A 17,718-nucleotide genomic window follows, 5' to 3' on the forward strand; every position below is an offset into this window, starting at 1 on the left:
ACTGAACATCCCATAATAGTCTCCATTCTACTATTGGTCGAGACCTTGGTGCCAGGCTGCCATACCCCTCAGACCCAGTTCAAACGTACCGCTCCACATGTACGAACAAGTCCTAGTTCCGCGTAGGAATCTGGCTACCGCACCACTAATGGGACTATTTGTTCATAGTGCGTATATATACTGCGCTACTAAAGTAGGACTTTCTTTTCAGTCCAGTTTCTTACCCTCCAATAGAGTCACAGACGTAAAGCCTCCCCGCGACGCCACGTGTGGGAGTAAGGCCAAGTTCGCCTACCATCGGTATTGAGACATCGTGTATATTAATATTTGAATAGTCATATTTGGCACTATATCGTCGAGTTGGACGTAGTCTATTAAGCTAATAATAGTCTGTTAATATATAGTGCTTCGTGCGGTGAGAATACTACCGTAGTCAGTACCCCATCGTTTCGGGCAGAGAACTGGCTGCTTACCCAGGGTGGTTGACCCCATGTGAAGCTGCACCCGAGGAGCCCCAGAGCCGACGAGCGAGTGGACCTGTATACCGGATTATTCTACCGACGACAGCCCGCCTTCCCAGGCACGGATTATGCTTTGTATACTTTGATTATTCCATGGATAAAGACCCCCGACACTGCCGTGTGTTGGAACCCCCCCCCCTGGAGAGGACGCAAGGTGAGGAGACGCTCTGCAAGACGAGGTCGCTTCACGTTTCTCCCCCGTGGACCGGAGAGAGCCGGCCCACAAAGAGTCCACCTGCTTTCATCTGTGGTCCAAGGATCGCCGGCGCATTGAACGGCACTACAGTGGGTTCACCTGGGATACCCTTGGCCGGACGAGGCAGCCGGATTCTACCCCCCCCCCCCCCCCCTCCTACTCCTGTCGGCTTACAAGCGACCGGATTAACCCCCTCTAGTGTATCTAGTATATAATCATTAAAGTATCATTGCTGTTATTCCTTAACTATTCCAGGTCGTATATTTACCACCTGCGCCTTCAGAGATTGGACATTCTCTATTGATATACCGACGAATACTCTTTGCCATAAAAGTGCATACTATTTCAATTCATAAATGTAATTAAGTGATTAAGTGCTTGTTCTACACACCATCGCTGTGTAGAAATAAAGACCTGTTTCGACTTCGTACATTTGTGTTGGATCCGTTTCATCTACGTGAGAGTGTTTATGATAATATATTTATGCCGTGTACTGGGTGGCCGAATATTAAGTACAAAGGTAGTGGTAGTAAGTATCATATCTAGTAATACAGTCAGGGAATTGTACCCCTCAGTTACAGCAATAGACAGCCTATTTCCGCACTGCCGCTCTCATGGTCACATTGTCACATTCTTGCACTCCTCCGCTGTTAAAAAGCAACACGCGTATGGCCTAGTAGTGATACAGGGACTGGGCGTTCCCAGTCTTTGGGCGTTCCTATTCACATGGACCTTTATTTTGTAGTAGAAAGAAAGAGTGGGTTTTATTTTGAAGGTAAAATCCCTTTTTTCCGGCCGCGTGTCATGTGACCTCCTTTCCGCCTAGTTACGGAGGAAGCGTCGCTAGGGAGAGTAGGATGGGTTCGCCGTGGCTAGACGCTGCTCCACACTTTTCTACACAAAACTCTGCCGCCGAAGTTGACGCAAAAACGCCTCAAGTTGTTCTGAGTTGCAGTCGCACGATTCCGTTTGGTCGCCAGTATTAGATTACATTCTGCGTTGGCATGAGAGATAAAGCGAGATTAGTTAGCATGCTAGCGGGCTAGCTGCGACCACACCTGCTGCTTTCAGGTGAGAAATCCCACTCCTTTATTCTCTGAAGGAACGTGCCTGTATATCACTTTCAGTTTCAACCGCTATCCACAATCAATAGGTCTCTATTTCGCAATTTCCGCATGTGTTTTAATACGTTAGTACGGTAGTCAGCGCTTTGGCCACAGTTAATGACGTTGTGTTACATACTTGTTGGCAGTTGTCTGTGTCAGACTAATTCTTTGTGACAGTAATGATGTCGCTCTAATAGGCTTTAAGGCTTCTCCATCCTGCCTCTTGTGTGCACCAGGGCAGCAAGGGTGGCGTCATACTACTGTACATGCCATGGAAATCCCTTATGCAAGGTGTAGCCTGCCGTGTAGCCTGGCTGTCGGACACCATTCAAAATGCTGTTGTATTAATTAACCCATGTGTGGTGTTCGGGTCTTTGGACTCTTTGGGACCCGTTTTCAATGTTTAGTAAAAGAGAAACGATGTCATTAATTGTTTTTTCAACCTGAGAATGGCTCATTTTATGTGAAGAACATATAAAATAAATAATGTTCTGGAGTGCACACTTGAGTGTAACCAATGTAAACCCCCCCCCAATGCCCCATACATTTATATTACATGGTGTTTGGGTCCACTGGAAATGTGGAAATTGTAGGTGAAAACAAGTACACATGGTAAAAATTAAACAAAAAAGTCCACTCTCTGCTTCCACCTTGTTTCATTCATATTTATTGAAGATAAACATGATTAATTCCATTGATGTCTTGATAAATTATTTTTTACAGACATCACATTTAGATTACACAACGAATACCAATTTTATTAATAAATGTGACCTAGCAGAGGTAAATGGCAAATCAACTATGTTGTCACTGTCAGTATTACAAGTGAACATCTGTTAAGTATTTTTTACATACATTGTTATGGATTCATTGTTTTAAAATCCCAATAAGACACCAGTGCACCACACACAGAGGTAAATGTGTGTTAAACCTGGGAACTGTCTCATCTAGTATGAAAATCACCATTGTAACTGAGGGGTTACAAAACCCGGACTGTATTAAAGATTGTTTAGATTAAACCACTACTAAATATTATTACTTGCCAGACAGTACAGTTAGTTAAATATGGCAGACACTCAATAGACGGCACGGGGACAAAGAGATCACGTTTACAGTATTTTAATAGCAATATCAATATACAACTGAATTAGTACGTTGCTCTTTTAATAGTGAATGATAGTAGAATGTCAGAGTATCAAAGTCAGGGGGAATGAATAATTCCTAGGTTAAGAATACTCGACCGGAGCTCTGCATGGAGTGAGAAGGCGATACAGGGCGAGCGAGGGGGGTAGCTGGAGACAATGATTTCCCCCACGGAGTGGTAAGCTCCAGAGGAATTGAAGAATAGTCGGATACTCCTGCGGTCACTGAAGAAAAGGGGTTCTCGTACGGATCCAGTCCTTGTAATCCAAGTGCCCGATGGCAGGGTAATAGCTCGTAATCCAAAGCCCGACGGCAGTGATGATAGCTAGCTAGCTTCGTTGGTCCTAGAAGCTAGCCCGATGAAGGTCTTCAGGTGTAGTTAGATCCAAACGCCAATGGTCTTAACTATGCTCTTCTCCACGTTACTTCGCTTACACAAGTCACTATAATACACCAACAATGGTTCTACAATATTAGGGTCGTATCTAAGTAGCTACTAGCTATCCGTAACGATACACCGCGGGTAGGCTTCCACTGCTCACATGTCCACTCGTTCTGCTGTTAGGTTACTTCACACTTCACCTCGTGTTCTGATACTCGTTACGTTAAGTTCACACACAGCTGCACATTAGATTAGGTTCACACTACGGCTGCTGCGCCTTCTACAATATATATACTCAGAGTGATTTCTAGAGCGCAACCGAATTACTTGTCCGGAATCACTGCGCCGGCTAAGGGCATGTCTGAACTTGCCCGGACACGTCTTTGAACTTGTCTGGGGGGCGCGACGGCTGGCGCCGCCAATGTCAAGGGAGGTGTCCAATGAGGCGAGCGAATAATACTATGATTCAAACGGAAGCTTAAAGGTATATAGCTTATATATATAAATAATATACAAGTTATACAAAATAATAAACGTAGATTCTCAGAGTTAATCTGGCCCTTCAGAACAACCATGATGACAATGATCAGAAAATAATACAACTTGTTTACAGGCATATTCAACTTTGTCTCTTTCTCCTTCTCTCCCTCTCTCTGACTCTCTGTCCTCTCAGTGTGGTCTCCTAGTCAGTCATGGGGAAACTCCAGAGCAAGTTTCGTAAGAGGTCTGAGCGCTACAGGTAAGACACACACACACACACACACACTGACTCTGACCATGCTGTTGTTCAAATCACACTAATTTGTTTGCTGAAGATGTACAGTATATTAGATTGTTTAGACCATTAGACCACATCTCTGCTTCGTGAAACAGCGTTGAGATTGAAAGGAAAGATGGGGTATGACCTGTCATTGTGAGCCAGATTCGAACCCCTAACATAAAGCGTGCACGGTAGAGCCGTGTACAAAGAGTTGTAAACAAACATGGATCTGGGCTGAGTGAGATCTTTGTTCTGGATCAGTGGAGGAATGCTCTGCACCCTCCTAAACAGCTGCATGACCTGAAGCACCGCACGTCGCCTTGAAATCCCACCGCATGCCACGCCCAAAGTTGAACTTTGACCTCTACTTTATTGAATCCGCAGATGAAATCGCATTGCACACTGGGTCCTAACCCTGATCCTACAGATGTAAAAAGCACCTTCTCTGCTGCTCTGTATGGCCTCAAAATGCTATGGCGCAACACAGTGCCTGACGGAGGCAGCAACGTAATATTACACAAAACCAGGTTGAAATGCAAAGACGGATGCATTTTTTTACAGAATGGTAACATAAGAGCAGGGAGGTCTGGCCGCAAAGAAGAAGGGGGACGGAGAAGCCACTGGGTCCACCACGCAGATGGCCGTCGGACCCAGGACCTCTCCCTAAACCACCAAGAATAGTGAAAAGACACTAAACAAAACTTCCTCCCAATAGAAAAAGTGAAACTAGGGAAAACTAGGCGAGAGAGAGAGAGAGAGAGAGAGAGAGAGAGAGAGAGAGAGAGAGAGAGAGAGAGAGAGAGAGAGAGAGAGAGAGAGAGAGAGAGAGAGAGAGAGAGAGAGAGAGAGAGAGAGAGAGAGAGAGAGAGAGAGAAGAGAGAGAGAGAGAGAGAGAGAGAGAGAGAGAGAGAGAGAGAGAGAGAGAGAGAGAGAGGAGAGAGAGAGAGAGAGAGAGAGAGAGAGGAGAGAGAGAGAGAGAGAGAGAGAGAGAGAGAGAGAGAGAGAGAGAGAGAGAGAGAGAGAGAGAGAGAGAGAGAGAGAGAGAGAGAGACTCTCTCTCTCTCTCTGGATCTGCTCCATAGACAGTGAATGGGGCTCTGAATTTGTGAGGCCACAAATGTTTGTGTGAGCTCTTACACAAATTAGGTTTCAAATCTGGTTCAGACCTTTCAGCAATGACTATGACACTGTTTTTGTATGCAGGGCGTCTGGAGGGGATGGGGGCAAATACCACAACTGACAGTCAGGTGGTGCAGCATGACCCCGCCCACCAGGGACCAATCAACACGGTCGCCAACCTCTCTCCTGAGCTCTGTGTGTCAGGAGGACACGACCAGGTAACCTGTCAGCTGGATGGTGTGTGTGTGTGTTTTGCATGCATGTGTGCCATGCTGTTGTACATTGTAATATCTTGGAAGTATACTTTAAAAGTACAGTCTAGGTTTAAAGTACAGTTTAGGTTTAAGTCAAGTCAAGAGTTTTATTTGTCACGGCATACAAGTATACAATGAAATGCAGGGGGTCTTCCCCGCAACGATTGTGCATAATACAATAGTAATATATAATAAGAATCCAATAGAACGACATTGTGCAATAAACAAGTAAACAAAGTAGGGCATATCGGTATATGTACATAGTTATTTACAGAGCATGGTAGGACATGCTATGGTCCTGTGGTAGTGCAATACACTGTTAGCTACGGATGAGGCACTGGGTCTTTATGTACACTGCTATACAATGCTATATTATACAATCTCAAGTTATACTATACTATTCTTAAAGTGACCTTTCCTTTTTTAAAGTGACCATAAGTGTGAGCGTGTGCAACATGAGTGTGTGTGTGCTCATGTTAAAGTGGCTGCTAGTGTGTGAGCGTGTACAGTGTGTGTGTGTTGTGTGTGTGCTCATGTGTGCTTGTGTGTGGAGAGTTCAGTGTTCAAGGCTCTGATGGCCTGGGTGAAGAAGCTGAGCCGAAGTCTCTCTGTCCTAGTTGCTGGTGTTCGCAGGCGTTTGCCTGACCGCAGCAGCTTGAACAGGCTGTTGTTGGGGTGGTGAGGGTCTTTCATTTTTCTGCAGGCTCTGGATTTGCACCTCTTGTTGTATAGAGCCTGCAGGGGAGGTAGTGCAATACCCGTGGTACACTCGGCTGAGCGCACCACTCTCTGTAGGGCCTTCTTGTCCTGTGCCGTGCTGTTTCCATACCAGGCAGTGATGTTTCCAGTCAAGATGCTCTCTACAGCTCCGGAGTAGAAGGACTGGAGTATCTTCCCAGATACTCTGAACTTCCTTAACTGTCCTTTACGACTGAGTCTATGTGTGTTGTCCATGTCAGTCCTCTGAGATGTGGACCCCCAGGTACTTGAAGCTGCTCACCCTGTCCACGGTAGCCCCGTTTATCCTCAGTGGTGTGTGTGTCCCCTGCTGTCTCCTCCTAAAATCCATGATCAGCTCCTTGGTTTTACCAATGTTCAGGAGCAGGCTGTTGTCCTGGCACCAGCGTTCCAGTACCTCAACCTCCTCCGGGTAGGTCTTCTCGTCGTTGTCCGAGATCAGCCCCACCACCACTGTGTCGTCCACAAACTTCACTATGGAGTTGGAGCTGAACTTGGCCACACAGTCATGTGTGTATAGTGAGTACAGCAGGGGGCTCAGAACACAGCCCTGGGGGGATCCGATGCTCAGGGTGATGGTGTTGGAGGTCTGACCCCCCACCCTGACCGCATGGGGCCTTTCACTCAGAAAGTCCAGTACCCAGGCGCTCAGGGCGGAGCTCAGACCCAGCTCGATCAGCTTGTCCACCAGTCTGGTGGGGACTATGGTGTTGAACGCTGAGCTGTAGTTAATGAACAACAGTCTCACATAGCCCCCCTTCTGGCGGTCTAGGTGAGAGAGGGTGCTGTGCAGTACTTGGGAGACCGCATCATCAGTGGACCTGTTTGGCCTGTATGCATAGGGTCCATATCACTGGGGAGGGAGGCATAAATGTGATCCTTAACCAGCCTCTCAAAACATTTCATGGCCACAGAGGTGAGTGCCACCGGTCTGTAGTCATTGAGACCTGTTGGGGAGGATTTCTTTGGTACCGGGATAATGGTAGACATCTTGAAGCAGGCAGGGACCACTGCCTGTTTAATGGGAAAGACGAGGTTAACACATAAGCTTATTAGACACAAGTAAAAGTAAAAGGAGTGGCTATGGTGAAAGTTATGAATAGAAATGAAGCATCTGTGTGTGTGTCTCTCTCTCTCTGTGTGTGTGTAGGCGGTGGTGGTGTATGACTGGAGAGCAGGCCGGGTGTGTCAGTCCTTCCAAGGGCACAACCGAGAAGTCACCAAGGTAATACAGTCACTGTGTGTGTTCTGTGTTTGTGTTCTGTATGTGTGTTTGTGTTCTGTATGTGTGTGTTCTGTGTGTTTGTGTTCTGTATGTGTGTTTGTGTTCTGTATGTGTGTTTGTGTTCTGTATGTGTGTTTGTGTTCTGTATGTGTGTTTGTGTTCTGTATGTGTGTTTGTGTTCTGTATGTGTGTGTTCTGTGTGTTTGTGTTCTGTATGTGTGTTTGTGTTCTGTATGTGTGTTTGTGTTCTGTATGTGTGTTTGTGTTCTGTATGTGTGTGTTCTGTGTGTTTGTGTTCTGTATGTGTGTTTGTGTTCTGTATGTGTGTTTGTGTTCTGTATGTGTGTGTTTGTGTTCTGTGTGTGTGTGTCATGTCATGGTATCCTCCTCCCCTCCCCTCTACTGCCTTTTCATCTCCCCGTCTACTCTTCTCCTCCCCTCTCCTTTCCAACCCTCCCCCCTCTCTTTTCTCTCCTTTTCTCTCCTCTGACCCTCCCTCTATCTCTCTACTCCCTCGCATCTATTTCTCTCGCTCTCTCTTTCTCTCTATATCTCTATCTTTTCTCTCTACCTCCTCTCTCTCAAACCCTCTCTATGTGTCTCTCTTATCTCTCTAACACCCTCTCTCTGTCTCTTTGTATCTCTCTCTTGTCTCTCTCTCTCTAACCCTCTCTGTCTCTCTCTCACCATCTCTAACCCTCTCTGTCTCTCTCTAACCCCTCTCTCTCTCTCTCTCTCTCCCTAACCCCCCCTCTCTCTCTCTCTAACACTGTCTCTCTCTCTAACCCCCATCTCTAAACTTCTATATCTCTCTGTCTACCTATGTCTCGTCTCTCACTCTCTAACCCTCTATATATCTCTCTATATCTCCATCTTCTCTCTCTACCTCCTCTCTCTCGAACCCTCTCTCTGTGTCGCTCTTCTCTCTCTAACCTTCTCTATCTCTCTCGCTCTCTCTCTGTCTCTTTGTATCTCTCTCGTCTCTCTCACCCTATCTGTCTCTCTATCTTTAACCACCCCTCTCTCTCCCTAACCCTCTGTGTGTGTGTGTGTGTGTGTGTCTATCTCTCTCTCTCTCCTCTCTAACCCCCCCCCTCTATCTGTCTCTCTCTCCAGATAGTGTGTTTTCCGGGCAGTACGTGGATCTTCAGTGCGTCCCGGGATAAGACTGTCCTGATGTGGGACCTGAACCAGGGAGACGAACCTATCCAGGAGTTCTGTGGACACGAGCTGGTGGTCAATGGCATAGCAGTCAGTCCTGGTAGGAAGGGAAATGCTGGGGCATTTTCTTCAGTGTTGTTAAAAATGTACCGTGTTTGTCCATTAGTGTATTGGTTAATATGGGTGTGGTCTATTGGTGCATTCGGCCAGTCCTCGTAAAAAGTTGTACATTTCCAAATTTACCACCAGGAAGTTGCACTCGAATGTCCGACCAAGTGGTAAATACCAGTGGTAAACTCGGGCAGGTTCCATGACACCCGAGTTTACGAGTTGTGATGTTTCACTGACCCTTCACCCTTTGTAGTGCAAATTATGTGTGTAGTCTATGTTTTCGGTAATATACTGGTTAATACAGACGTGGTCTATTTCCTGAGTAATGTACTGATTAATATGGGTGTGAGTCTGGTCTATGTCCTGGGTAGATAGCAGGAAGCTGTGCAGTGGGTCCAGAGACAACTGGATGTGTCTGTGGGACATTGAGTCTGGAGTCTGTCAACACCGACTCAACGTTTCCAGAAACCTGGTGAGAGAATCACTGTGTATGTGTGTAGATCTGTGGGTGTGGGTGTGTGCATGTACTGTATGCATGCATGCATGCACATGCTTTTGTCGATTGGTGTGTGAATGCTTTCTTGGGTGCACGCATTGGGGTTCTCCGCTTGATTAATTAATCAAATGTCCAATCCAACAAATTTATTTTGCTCATAAAATGCTTAAAATGTTAAATATATGAATTGAAAATGGAGGAGGGGAGAAACAGCCTGGTGCAGAGGGTTGTTAAATTTCTCGTTCTCCGCACCTAGAAAAGAAACGAAAAACCGAATGATATGATACAAAGTGCTCATTTACTTGATTGAAGTGACCACGAGGCTTCAGCTAGACGGCTCTGTCAAATGAAAATATAGGCTATATTAAATTAGGAGCAAGTCTGTATCCCAAATGGTTCCAAAGATATTTAATGTTTTCTTTGTGGGCGCGACAGGCTTTAGATGGTTAATGTCTAGTTTTTCAGACCCCAAGATTATTTTCAGACTATTTGAAGTCAGGACATTTTAGACATTTGACCTCTTTGGATCTACATATTAAAACAGCACTCTATTCTACATATTAAAACAGCACTCTAACAGCATTGTATTTTATATCATATTCAACCACATACACAGTACATATAGCAAGAAGCTGCTGGAGACCAGCGCTACTCTGACTAAATACCACAAGATCATCTGCATACATAATATGGTTCACTAAAGTATCGCCAATCATGCACCCAGTATTACAGGTACTCAGTTGCTTGGACAGACCATCGACATATAGATTAAAAAGAACCGGGGACAAAATACCCCCTTGTCTGACCCCATTGCTAACCCCAAATGGGGCTGAGACACTATTGCCCCATTTTGCATGCATAGTCTGGTGGGAAATTTCCCATTACAGAATACCAATAAGCCAGAATTCTCACAATGTATCCAGATTCCAGGCACCCCTCTTTGATTCAATTTGACAAACAACTGTATGTGGTTAACATGATCAAAAGCTTTAGAAGTCAAATTGATATAAATAATTTTCATCGTGTGCTATGGCTTGAGATCTGTTTCTGAAGCACTGTGGCTACCCCATCAACGCTGCAAATCAGGATCAGACACTACAGCATTCTGTCAGGCTTTGCTCCTTCTGGTGGCTGATAACAGAACAGCAATCAACCTCAAAATCAATTGTGTCGGCGCAGCGTATTGCAGACGGTAGAACGGTAGACAGTCCTGTTTTCTCCATCTGTATGCTTGCATCTGTTTGACAAAAATCACTGAGTCATTCAACCAGATTTGTATTTCTTTGTGTATCTCAGGTGACTCATGTGTGTTGGGTGCCAAGCAGCTCCTCTATTGTCCAGACATCTGAAGACAAAACCATCAGGTGCATATTGTAGATATGTTAAATGTAGGAATGTCCCCGTCAGGTAGGACATCCTACTAATGTAGCAAAGTCACATGTCAAATGTGAGGTTGTGAGGTATTCCAGGCCAATAATGTTTATATCCTAATCACATTCAATTCTCCACATCTTTTTACAGACATTTGTACTTCACTTTAGTAGAACATGTAAAAAATCAGCAGTCTTATCTCCATCTAAAGTCATCTACTAGCAGCGACCACTGCTATCCCTGTCATCCGCTGTCACCGCCACCATTCCTCCCAGGTGTCAGGCTCCTCATTCACTTCTATTTATTTTAAAGATCTAGTAGTCTAAATATCATACTTATGAGGTATAAACAAACTACTGCTGTGAATATTTATTTCATGTTTGTTTTGGCAAAAATAAAAGCAGATCTGGTAAATTTGTTGTAGGTTTGATTGTGTCGTGTATCTTTACCCTGCATGGATTGTTGGGGCGTGGTTACCATGGTTACCTGCTGCCTTGCTGGAAGAAATATTGAAAATATTCTGTGAGAAGTTGACAGTTGGAAAATGGCAACGTTAGCAAAAAAACAACAAGTACCTTTGATATATTACCCTGAATAATGTTGCTGTATAGTTTTGTTTATAATTCAGAAGTATGATATTTAGACTTGGTCCTCAAAATGAATGGAAGTGAATGAGGAGCCTGACACCTGGGAGGACTGGTGGTGTTGACGGTGGACGACAGGGATAGCAGTGGTCATTAGCTCACTTAGAGTTAAGACGACTAAAGTGAAATATCCCTTTAAACCCAACCCTAACTTTAACCTCACTGAAGATATCACGGATAACCCTAACCTAAAGTACTTAATAATAATAATAAATGGAGCCTACAATGAATAAGTTGTCAATACAGTTAGAAAGGCATGTTCAATGTAATATTTTAATCTTATAATATACTATGTACTTAGTGGATGTAAATAAAGCCTTTAACACATTGGGCGCCAAGGACGAGTTATCTCGTTTTTGGCCGCCATGCGTTGAACGCCAAGGACGAGTGAACTCGTTTTAGATCCTTTTTTCTTTTATTAGATTTTTCTATTCATTACAGGTTCACGGACCTCAGTGTTACCATAGGAAATCATTCTGAGATCGCTAGAGTGCAATACCGGCCGCATCCTGCTAGGTGGCAGTATCGCCCACCCTTTGAAACCTTATTTCACACAGTGTGTTACATCGAATTTCCTCCGGGCGCAGAATTTTGGTACAGGCAAGCCTAGCGGTTCACCCGATCACATTGGAACGCATCCAGGACACTCAATGCCTGTGTTGTGCCGGATTATGTCAGGGACACGATGGACACCAATACTCTAAATCGCGATCAGACAATTGGAATATTCTTTTTGGAATACCCCCGATCAAAGATAAGGACTATCTGACGCCAATTCCACCTTGATCCTACAATGATTTCATATCGATCCAGTTGTTCAACGTATGTAGTATTCAAAACGAATGCTGTTGATGACGATCAGAGCATCAAAAAACGACCCCCCCCCCCCCCCTTTGATGCATTCATGATGAAACATAATACCTATTATATACCTTTTTGAATTGGAAATAGTAGCGTGTCGGGCGGCTGGGTAGTCATATACCTTTTGATTTGGGAGTATTTGGAGATCTATGAAAAAAGACTGGATTAGGGGTGGCTGGGTAGCGCAGCGGACTAAGCGCTCGCCTACCACCGCAGAGACTCTGGGATCGAATCCAGCTGTCAGCGGTACCTCCGGCTCGGTCAGTCGTCCCTACTAACACAATTGGCAGTGTTAGCGGGTGGGAAGCCGGTGGGGTATGTGTCCTGGTTGTTGTAAACAGCGACTCCTACTGGTCGGTCGGGGCGCCTGTTCAGCAGGGAAGGGAAGGGCTCCCCACAGGGCTGTGTTCTGTCCCCACTACTATTCTCCCTGTACACCAACAGCTGCGTCTCTCTGCACCCCTCGGTCAAACTCCTGAAGTTTGCGGATGACACCACCCTGGTGGGTCTCATATCCAGGGGGGACGAGTCCGCCTACAGGAGGGAGATCGAGAGGCTGCTGAGCTGGTGCAGCTGCAACAACCTGGACCTCAACGCCCATAAAACAGTGGAGATGGTAGTGGACTTCAGGCGGAAGGCAGCCCCCCCTACCCCGATCATTCTGGGAGGCACCCCGGTGGCCTCTGTGGAGTCCTGCCGCTTCCTCGGCATGACACTCTCCCGGGACCTGAAATGGGAGCTGAACACCATCGCTCTCAATAAAAAGGCCCGGAAGAGGATGTACTTCCTACGTCAGCTGAGTAAGTTCAGGCTGTCGAGGACCATGATGGTCCAGTTTTACACCGCCATCATCCAGTCCATCCTCACCCTCTCCATCATCACCTGGTTCCCTGCAGCCACGGTCAGAGACAAGGCCAAGCTGCAGCGGGTGATACGCTCGGCGGAGAGGGTGATCGGCTGCCCCCTTCCCTCCCTCGAGTCCCTACATTCCACCAGGGCCTTGAGGAGGGCGAGGAAGATCATGGCAGACCCCGCCCACCCGGGTTACAACCTCTTCAACATGCTCCCCCACGGCAGGCGGCTACGGCTGCCCAAGACACTAAAGTCCCGCCACAGACTGAGTTTCTTCCCCTCAGCAGCTCGCCTGGTAAACGAGTCAGGTGTCCCCCTGCTCCCCCCCCCCTCTATGGCGAGCTGCTAGGGCTGGACTTCTGGACTTGAACTTTGTGTTGCACTGTATCCATGTCCCCAACCACCGCACTTTCACAGTCTTATTGTTGTCTCACTGTTCTGTCCTGTCTTGCACTTTACTTAAAATTATTTATTTACTGTTGTATTGTTCTTAATTGTGAAAAAAGTATGCACTGTAATGTCAAAACACGTTCCATTTTGTATCTGTATGAAATGGCGAATAAAGTAATCTGAATCTGAATCTGGGGGAGATAGTGTGATTGTCCCACGCATTACACTCCCCCAGTGAGAGTCCTCGCTGTCAGGTGAAAAGAAGCGGCTGGCTGACTCCACATGTAGTCAAGTCAGAGTTTTATTTGTCACGGCATACAAGTATACAGTGAAATGCGATGGGGTCTTGCCCGCAAATTCACATAGGAATTAGCCCAGATCACTCCTAAACGATACAATATTCACCACGGGATAACGCTCGAAAGTATACATGAAGAAATTATCTCTTTTTTTGCATGTTCGACTGGAGAAAGAGACTGTCAAATGACCATAGTATTGTCTCCATAGCTATAATATAGAATATAGATATAGCTCTCCAACATAGTGACGCACAGTGAAAATAGGCTATGGAAAGCTGGCGCATTAGCTACAGGGATAAGGGTAATAGTTGGCACTGAAAGTGTTAAGATACACTGTGTGTTCAGGGTCTGGGACAGTCGTACGTGTTATGTAAATAAGGCTGGGTGTGTTCAGGGTCTGGGACAGTCGTACGTGTTATGTAAATAAGGCTGTGTGTTCAGGGTCTGGGACAGTCGTACGTGTTATGTAAATAAGGCTGTGTGTGTTCAGGGTCTGGGACAGTCGTACGTGTTATGTAAATAAGGCTGGGTGTGTTCAGGGTCTGGGACAGTCGTACGTGTTATGTAAATAAGGCTGTGTGTTCAGGGTCTGGGACAGTCGTACGTGTTATGTAAATAAGGCTGTGTGTGTTCAGGGTCTGGGACAGTCGTACGTGGCAGGTGACCAACACCTTCCCATTCAAGCAGTACATCCAGACACACTGTGACGTTTCTCCCAACGGGAACCACCTCGTATCCAGTAGCAACGGCTCTGGGGGGCAAGGCTGTGAGGCCACGGTTAGTGGAGGAGTCTGTCTGTTTGTCTGTTTGATTGACTGTGACTATTTATCTGTCTGACTTTGTGTCTGTCTATTAATCTGTGTCTGTTTGTTTGATTGACTGTCTATTATTTATCTGTCTGACTTTGTGTCTGTCCATCTGTCTGTTTAACTGTCTGTCTGTAATGTATGTCTGTCTGACTGACTGTAGCTGTGGGACCTCCGTCAACCTGGCTGTAAGGTGGTGGAGTATCATGGCCATGTCCAAACCACAGCCTGCTGTATGTTCCTACCGCCCTCTGCTGGAGGGCCAGCCAGAGTGGCCACGTCCTCCCATGACTCCTCTGTTAAGATCTGGGACCAGAATACTGCAGGTAATATTACTACTACTAATACTACTACTACTACTGTCACCACTACTACCTCTTCTACTACTATTACTACTACTACTACTACTACTACTACTACTGTCACCACTACTACCTCTTCTACTACTATTACTACTACTACTACTACTACTACTACTACGGTCACTACTGCTACTACTACTACTACTACTGTCACCACTACTACCTCTTCTACTACTATTACTACTACTACTGCTGCTGCTACTACTACTACTGTCACCACTACTACCGCTACTACTACTACTACTACTACTACTACTACTACTACTACTACTACTACTACTACTACTACTACTACTACTACTGTCACCACTACTACCTCTTTTACTATTACTACTGCTGCTACTACTACTACTACTACTACTGTCATCACTACTACTACTACTACTACTACTACTACTACTACTACTACTACTGTCACCACTACTACCTCTTCTACTACTATTACTACTACTACTGCTGATGCTACTACTACTGTTACTACTACTACTTCTACTACTACTACTGCTACTATTACTATTGCAACGATTACTACTACTACTAGTTCTACTACTACTGCTTCTGCTACTATTACTTCTAATACTACTACTAATTCTACTACTGTACTACTACTACTGCTATTACTGTACTACTACTACTGCTGCTACTATTATTATTACTACGACTACTACTATTACTGCTGCTACTACTTCTACTACTACTAGTAGTTATACTTCTGCTGCTGCTACTACTACTACTGTTACTACTACTACTACTACTTCTACTACTACTACTACTACTAGTTATACTACTGCTGCTACTACTACTACTGTTACTACTACTACTTATACTACTACTACTGCCTCTACTACTACAAGTTCTACTACTGCTACTACTATTACTACTACTACTGTTAATACTACTACTACTACTACTACTACTACTGCTGCTACTATTACTATTACAACTATTACTACTAGTTCTACTACTATTGCTACTGTTACTTCTACTAATTCTACTACTGTACTACTACTACTGCTGCTGCTACTACTACTGCTGCTACTATTATTACTACTACTACTGCTGCCACCACTACTAATTATTCTACTACTAGTTCTACTGCTGCTACTACTACTATTACTACTACTACTACTACTAGTACTTCTACTACTGCACTGTGGTTGGATGTACCTCATAATGTAGTATTACAGGAACCCGTTGGACATTACCAGTTTTGCAGAGTAAGGCCAGAGCTTTTATTTAATGTTTTTATTTCACATGTTGACAATTAATTTCATAAAATAAACGTAATGATGCAAAGCATGTGAAGCTAGTTCAGGCAGGCAAGTCGAGTGGCGCTGCAAGTGGTGATGTGTCAGCTACAGCCTATCACATCAGTCGGCACACACAACGTCATCCAATAGGCGGGTCTTATTTAAACGGCAAGCTCCATAATAATAATAATAATTCATTTAATTTATATAGCGCTTCTCAATAACCCGAAGTCGCTGACAATAGTCGGGAGCAAGAGTACAAACAAAGAAACAAAAGCAAAGAAACAAAAACAAAAACAACAAAGAAACAAAACAAAAGGAACATGAGACCATGGGGGGAACAGGGAAGACAGCATGATAGCACAAAAAAGACTGGAGACAGACATTATTTTATTTATTTTACCTTTATTTTACCAGGTAGTCACTTGAGATCAAAGATCTCTTTTTCGAGCAAGACCTGGCCAAAATGGGGGGGGGGGGGGTATGGGTGGGGGGGGGGGGTTGAAGGCAAGGGAGAACAGGTGGGTTTTTGAGGCGAGCTTTGAAGGTGGAGAGTGTAGGGGAGTCTCTGATGGACTGGGGGAGGGAGTTCCAGAGTCGGGGTGCAGTACGAGAGAAGGCCCGATCTCCAAAGTTTTTAAGCTGTCTCCATGTCTCGTTCTCTGCTGCTTTGTTTACCTGCTGCTTCCCTGTTGCTTCATATGGCTGCTAACTGCTCAGGCTTTTGTGCTCCACCTCCACCCCAGCATCCACCTGTGGGCTCTGCTTCTCTGTGGTCCAAGAAGGACATGGCTTTATATGTTTATATGGGGGGGCGGGGTTGTAATTGATCAGTCCCCGTTCTCATGTTTGGCTGACTCTCATTATGCTTAGCAGGGATGGATTTAGAAACATATGTAAATATGTTTATATTCATGCTCAATAAGTATTATTTGAATATGTGAGTTGTCTGAGTGAGACACCCATCAGACACTCATCCCTGCCCTGGTCTCACTTTCTTCTCTCTCTCTCTCGTCTCTCTCTCTTTTTCTCATCTTGTCTCTCTTTCTCTGTCACTCCCCCCTCGTCTCTCTCTCCTCCAGCTTGTGTCGGTACCTTGGCTCTGGACGGTGCTGGTCCATTACTCTCCCTGGCCCCCTGTGACCCCAGCGACCCGTCCAACCTGCTGTGTGCCAGCTTCAACAGAGGTCTCCACCAGCTCCAGCTGGACCCGGCCTCTGGGTCAGGGTCTAGTACCCCCCAACTGAAGATAAGAGAGGTGGCCCGCTTCTGAAAGCCCTACCAGTACCAACCCTACTAGAACCAACCATACCAGAACCAACCCAACCAGAACCAACTCTACCAGAACCAACTCTACCAGAACCTATCCTACCATAACCAACCCTACCATAACCAACCCAATCAACCCTAGCAGAACCAACCCTACCATAACCAACCCAACCGTAATCAATCTTACCAGAACCAATCTTACCAGAACCAATCTTACCAGAACCAACCCTACCGGAACCAACTCAACTGGAAGCAACTCAACTGGAACCAACCCCACTGGAACCAATCTTACCAGAACCAATCTTACCAGAACCAACCCTACCGGAACCAACTCAACTGGAAGCAACTCAACTGGAACCAACCCCACTGGAACCAAGCCTACCGGAACCAACCCAACACCCG

The 17,718-nt window shown here is 45.4% G+C and overlaps 1 protein-coding gene across 1 annotated transcript; it reads left to right on the forward strand.

Moving 5' to 3' along the window:
- Window positions 1-1,662: 1,662 nt before the first annotated feature.
- Window positions 1,663-17,463, forward strand: wdr31 (WD repeat domain 31). Its single transcript, XM_084314207.1, is given in 11 exon segments — window positions 1,663-1,788; window positions 4,022-4,087; window positions 5,312-5,336; window positions 5,338-5,445; window positions 7,370-7,444; window positions 8,561-8,705; window positions 9,088-9,188; window positions 10,509-10,576; window positions 14,265-14,406; window positions 14,599-14,761; window positions 17,130-17,463. Coding segments are annotated over 10 exon segments (1,065 nt in total). The 5' UTR covers window positions 1,663-1,788; window positions 4,022-4,040; the 3' UTR covers window positions 17,321-17,463.
- The last annotated feature ends 255 nt before the right edge of the window (window positions 17,464-17,718 follow it).

This window comes from Notolepis coatsorum (assembly GCF_963971535.1).
Source record: "Notolepis coatsorum genome assembly, chromosome: 1".
In the NCBI taxonomy this organism is placed as follows: domain Eukaryota; kingdom Metazoa; phylum Chordata; class Actinopteri; order Aulopiformes; family Paralepididae; genus Notolepis; species Notolepis coatsorum.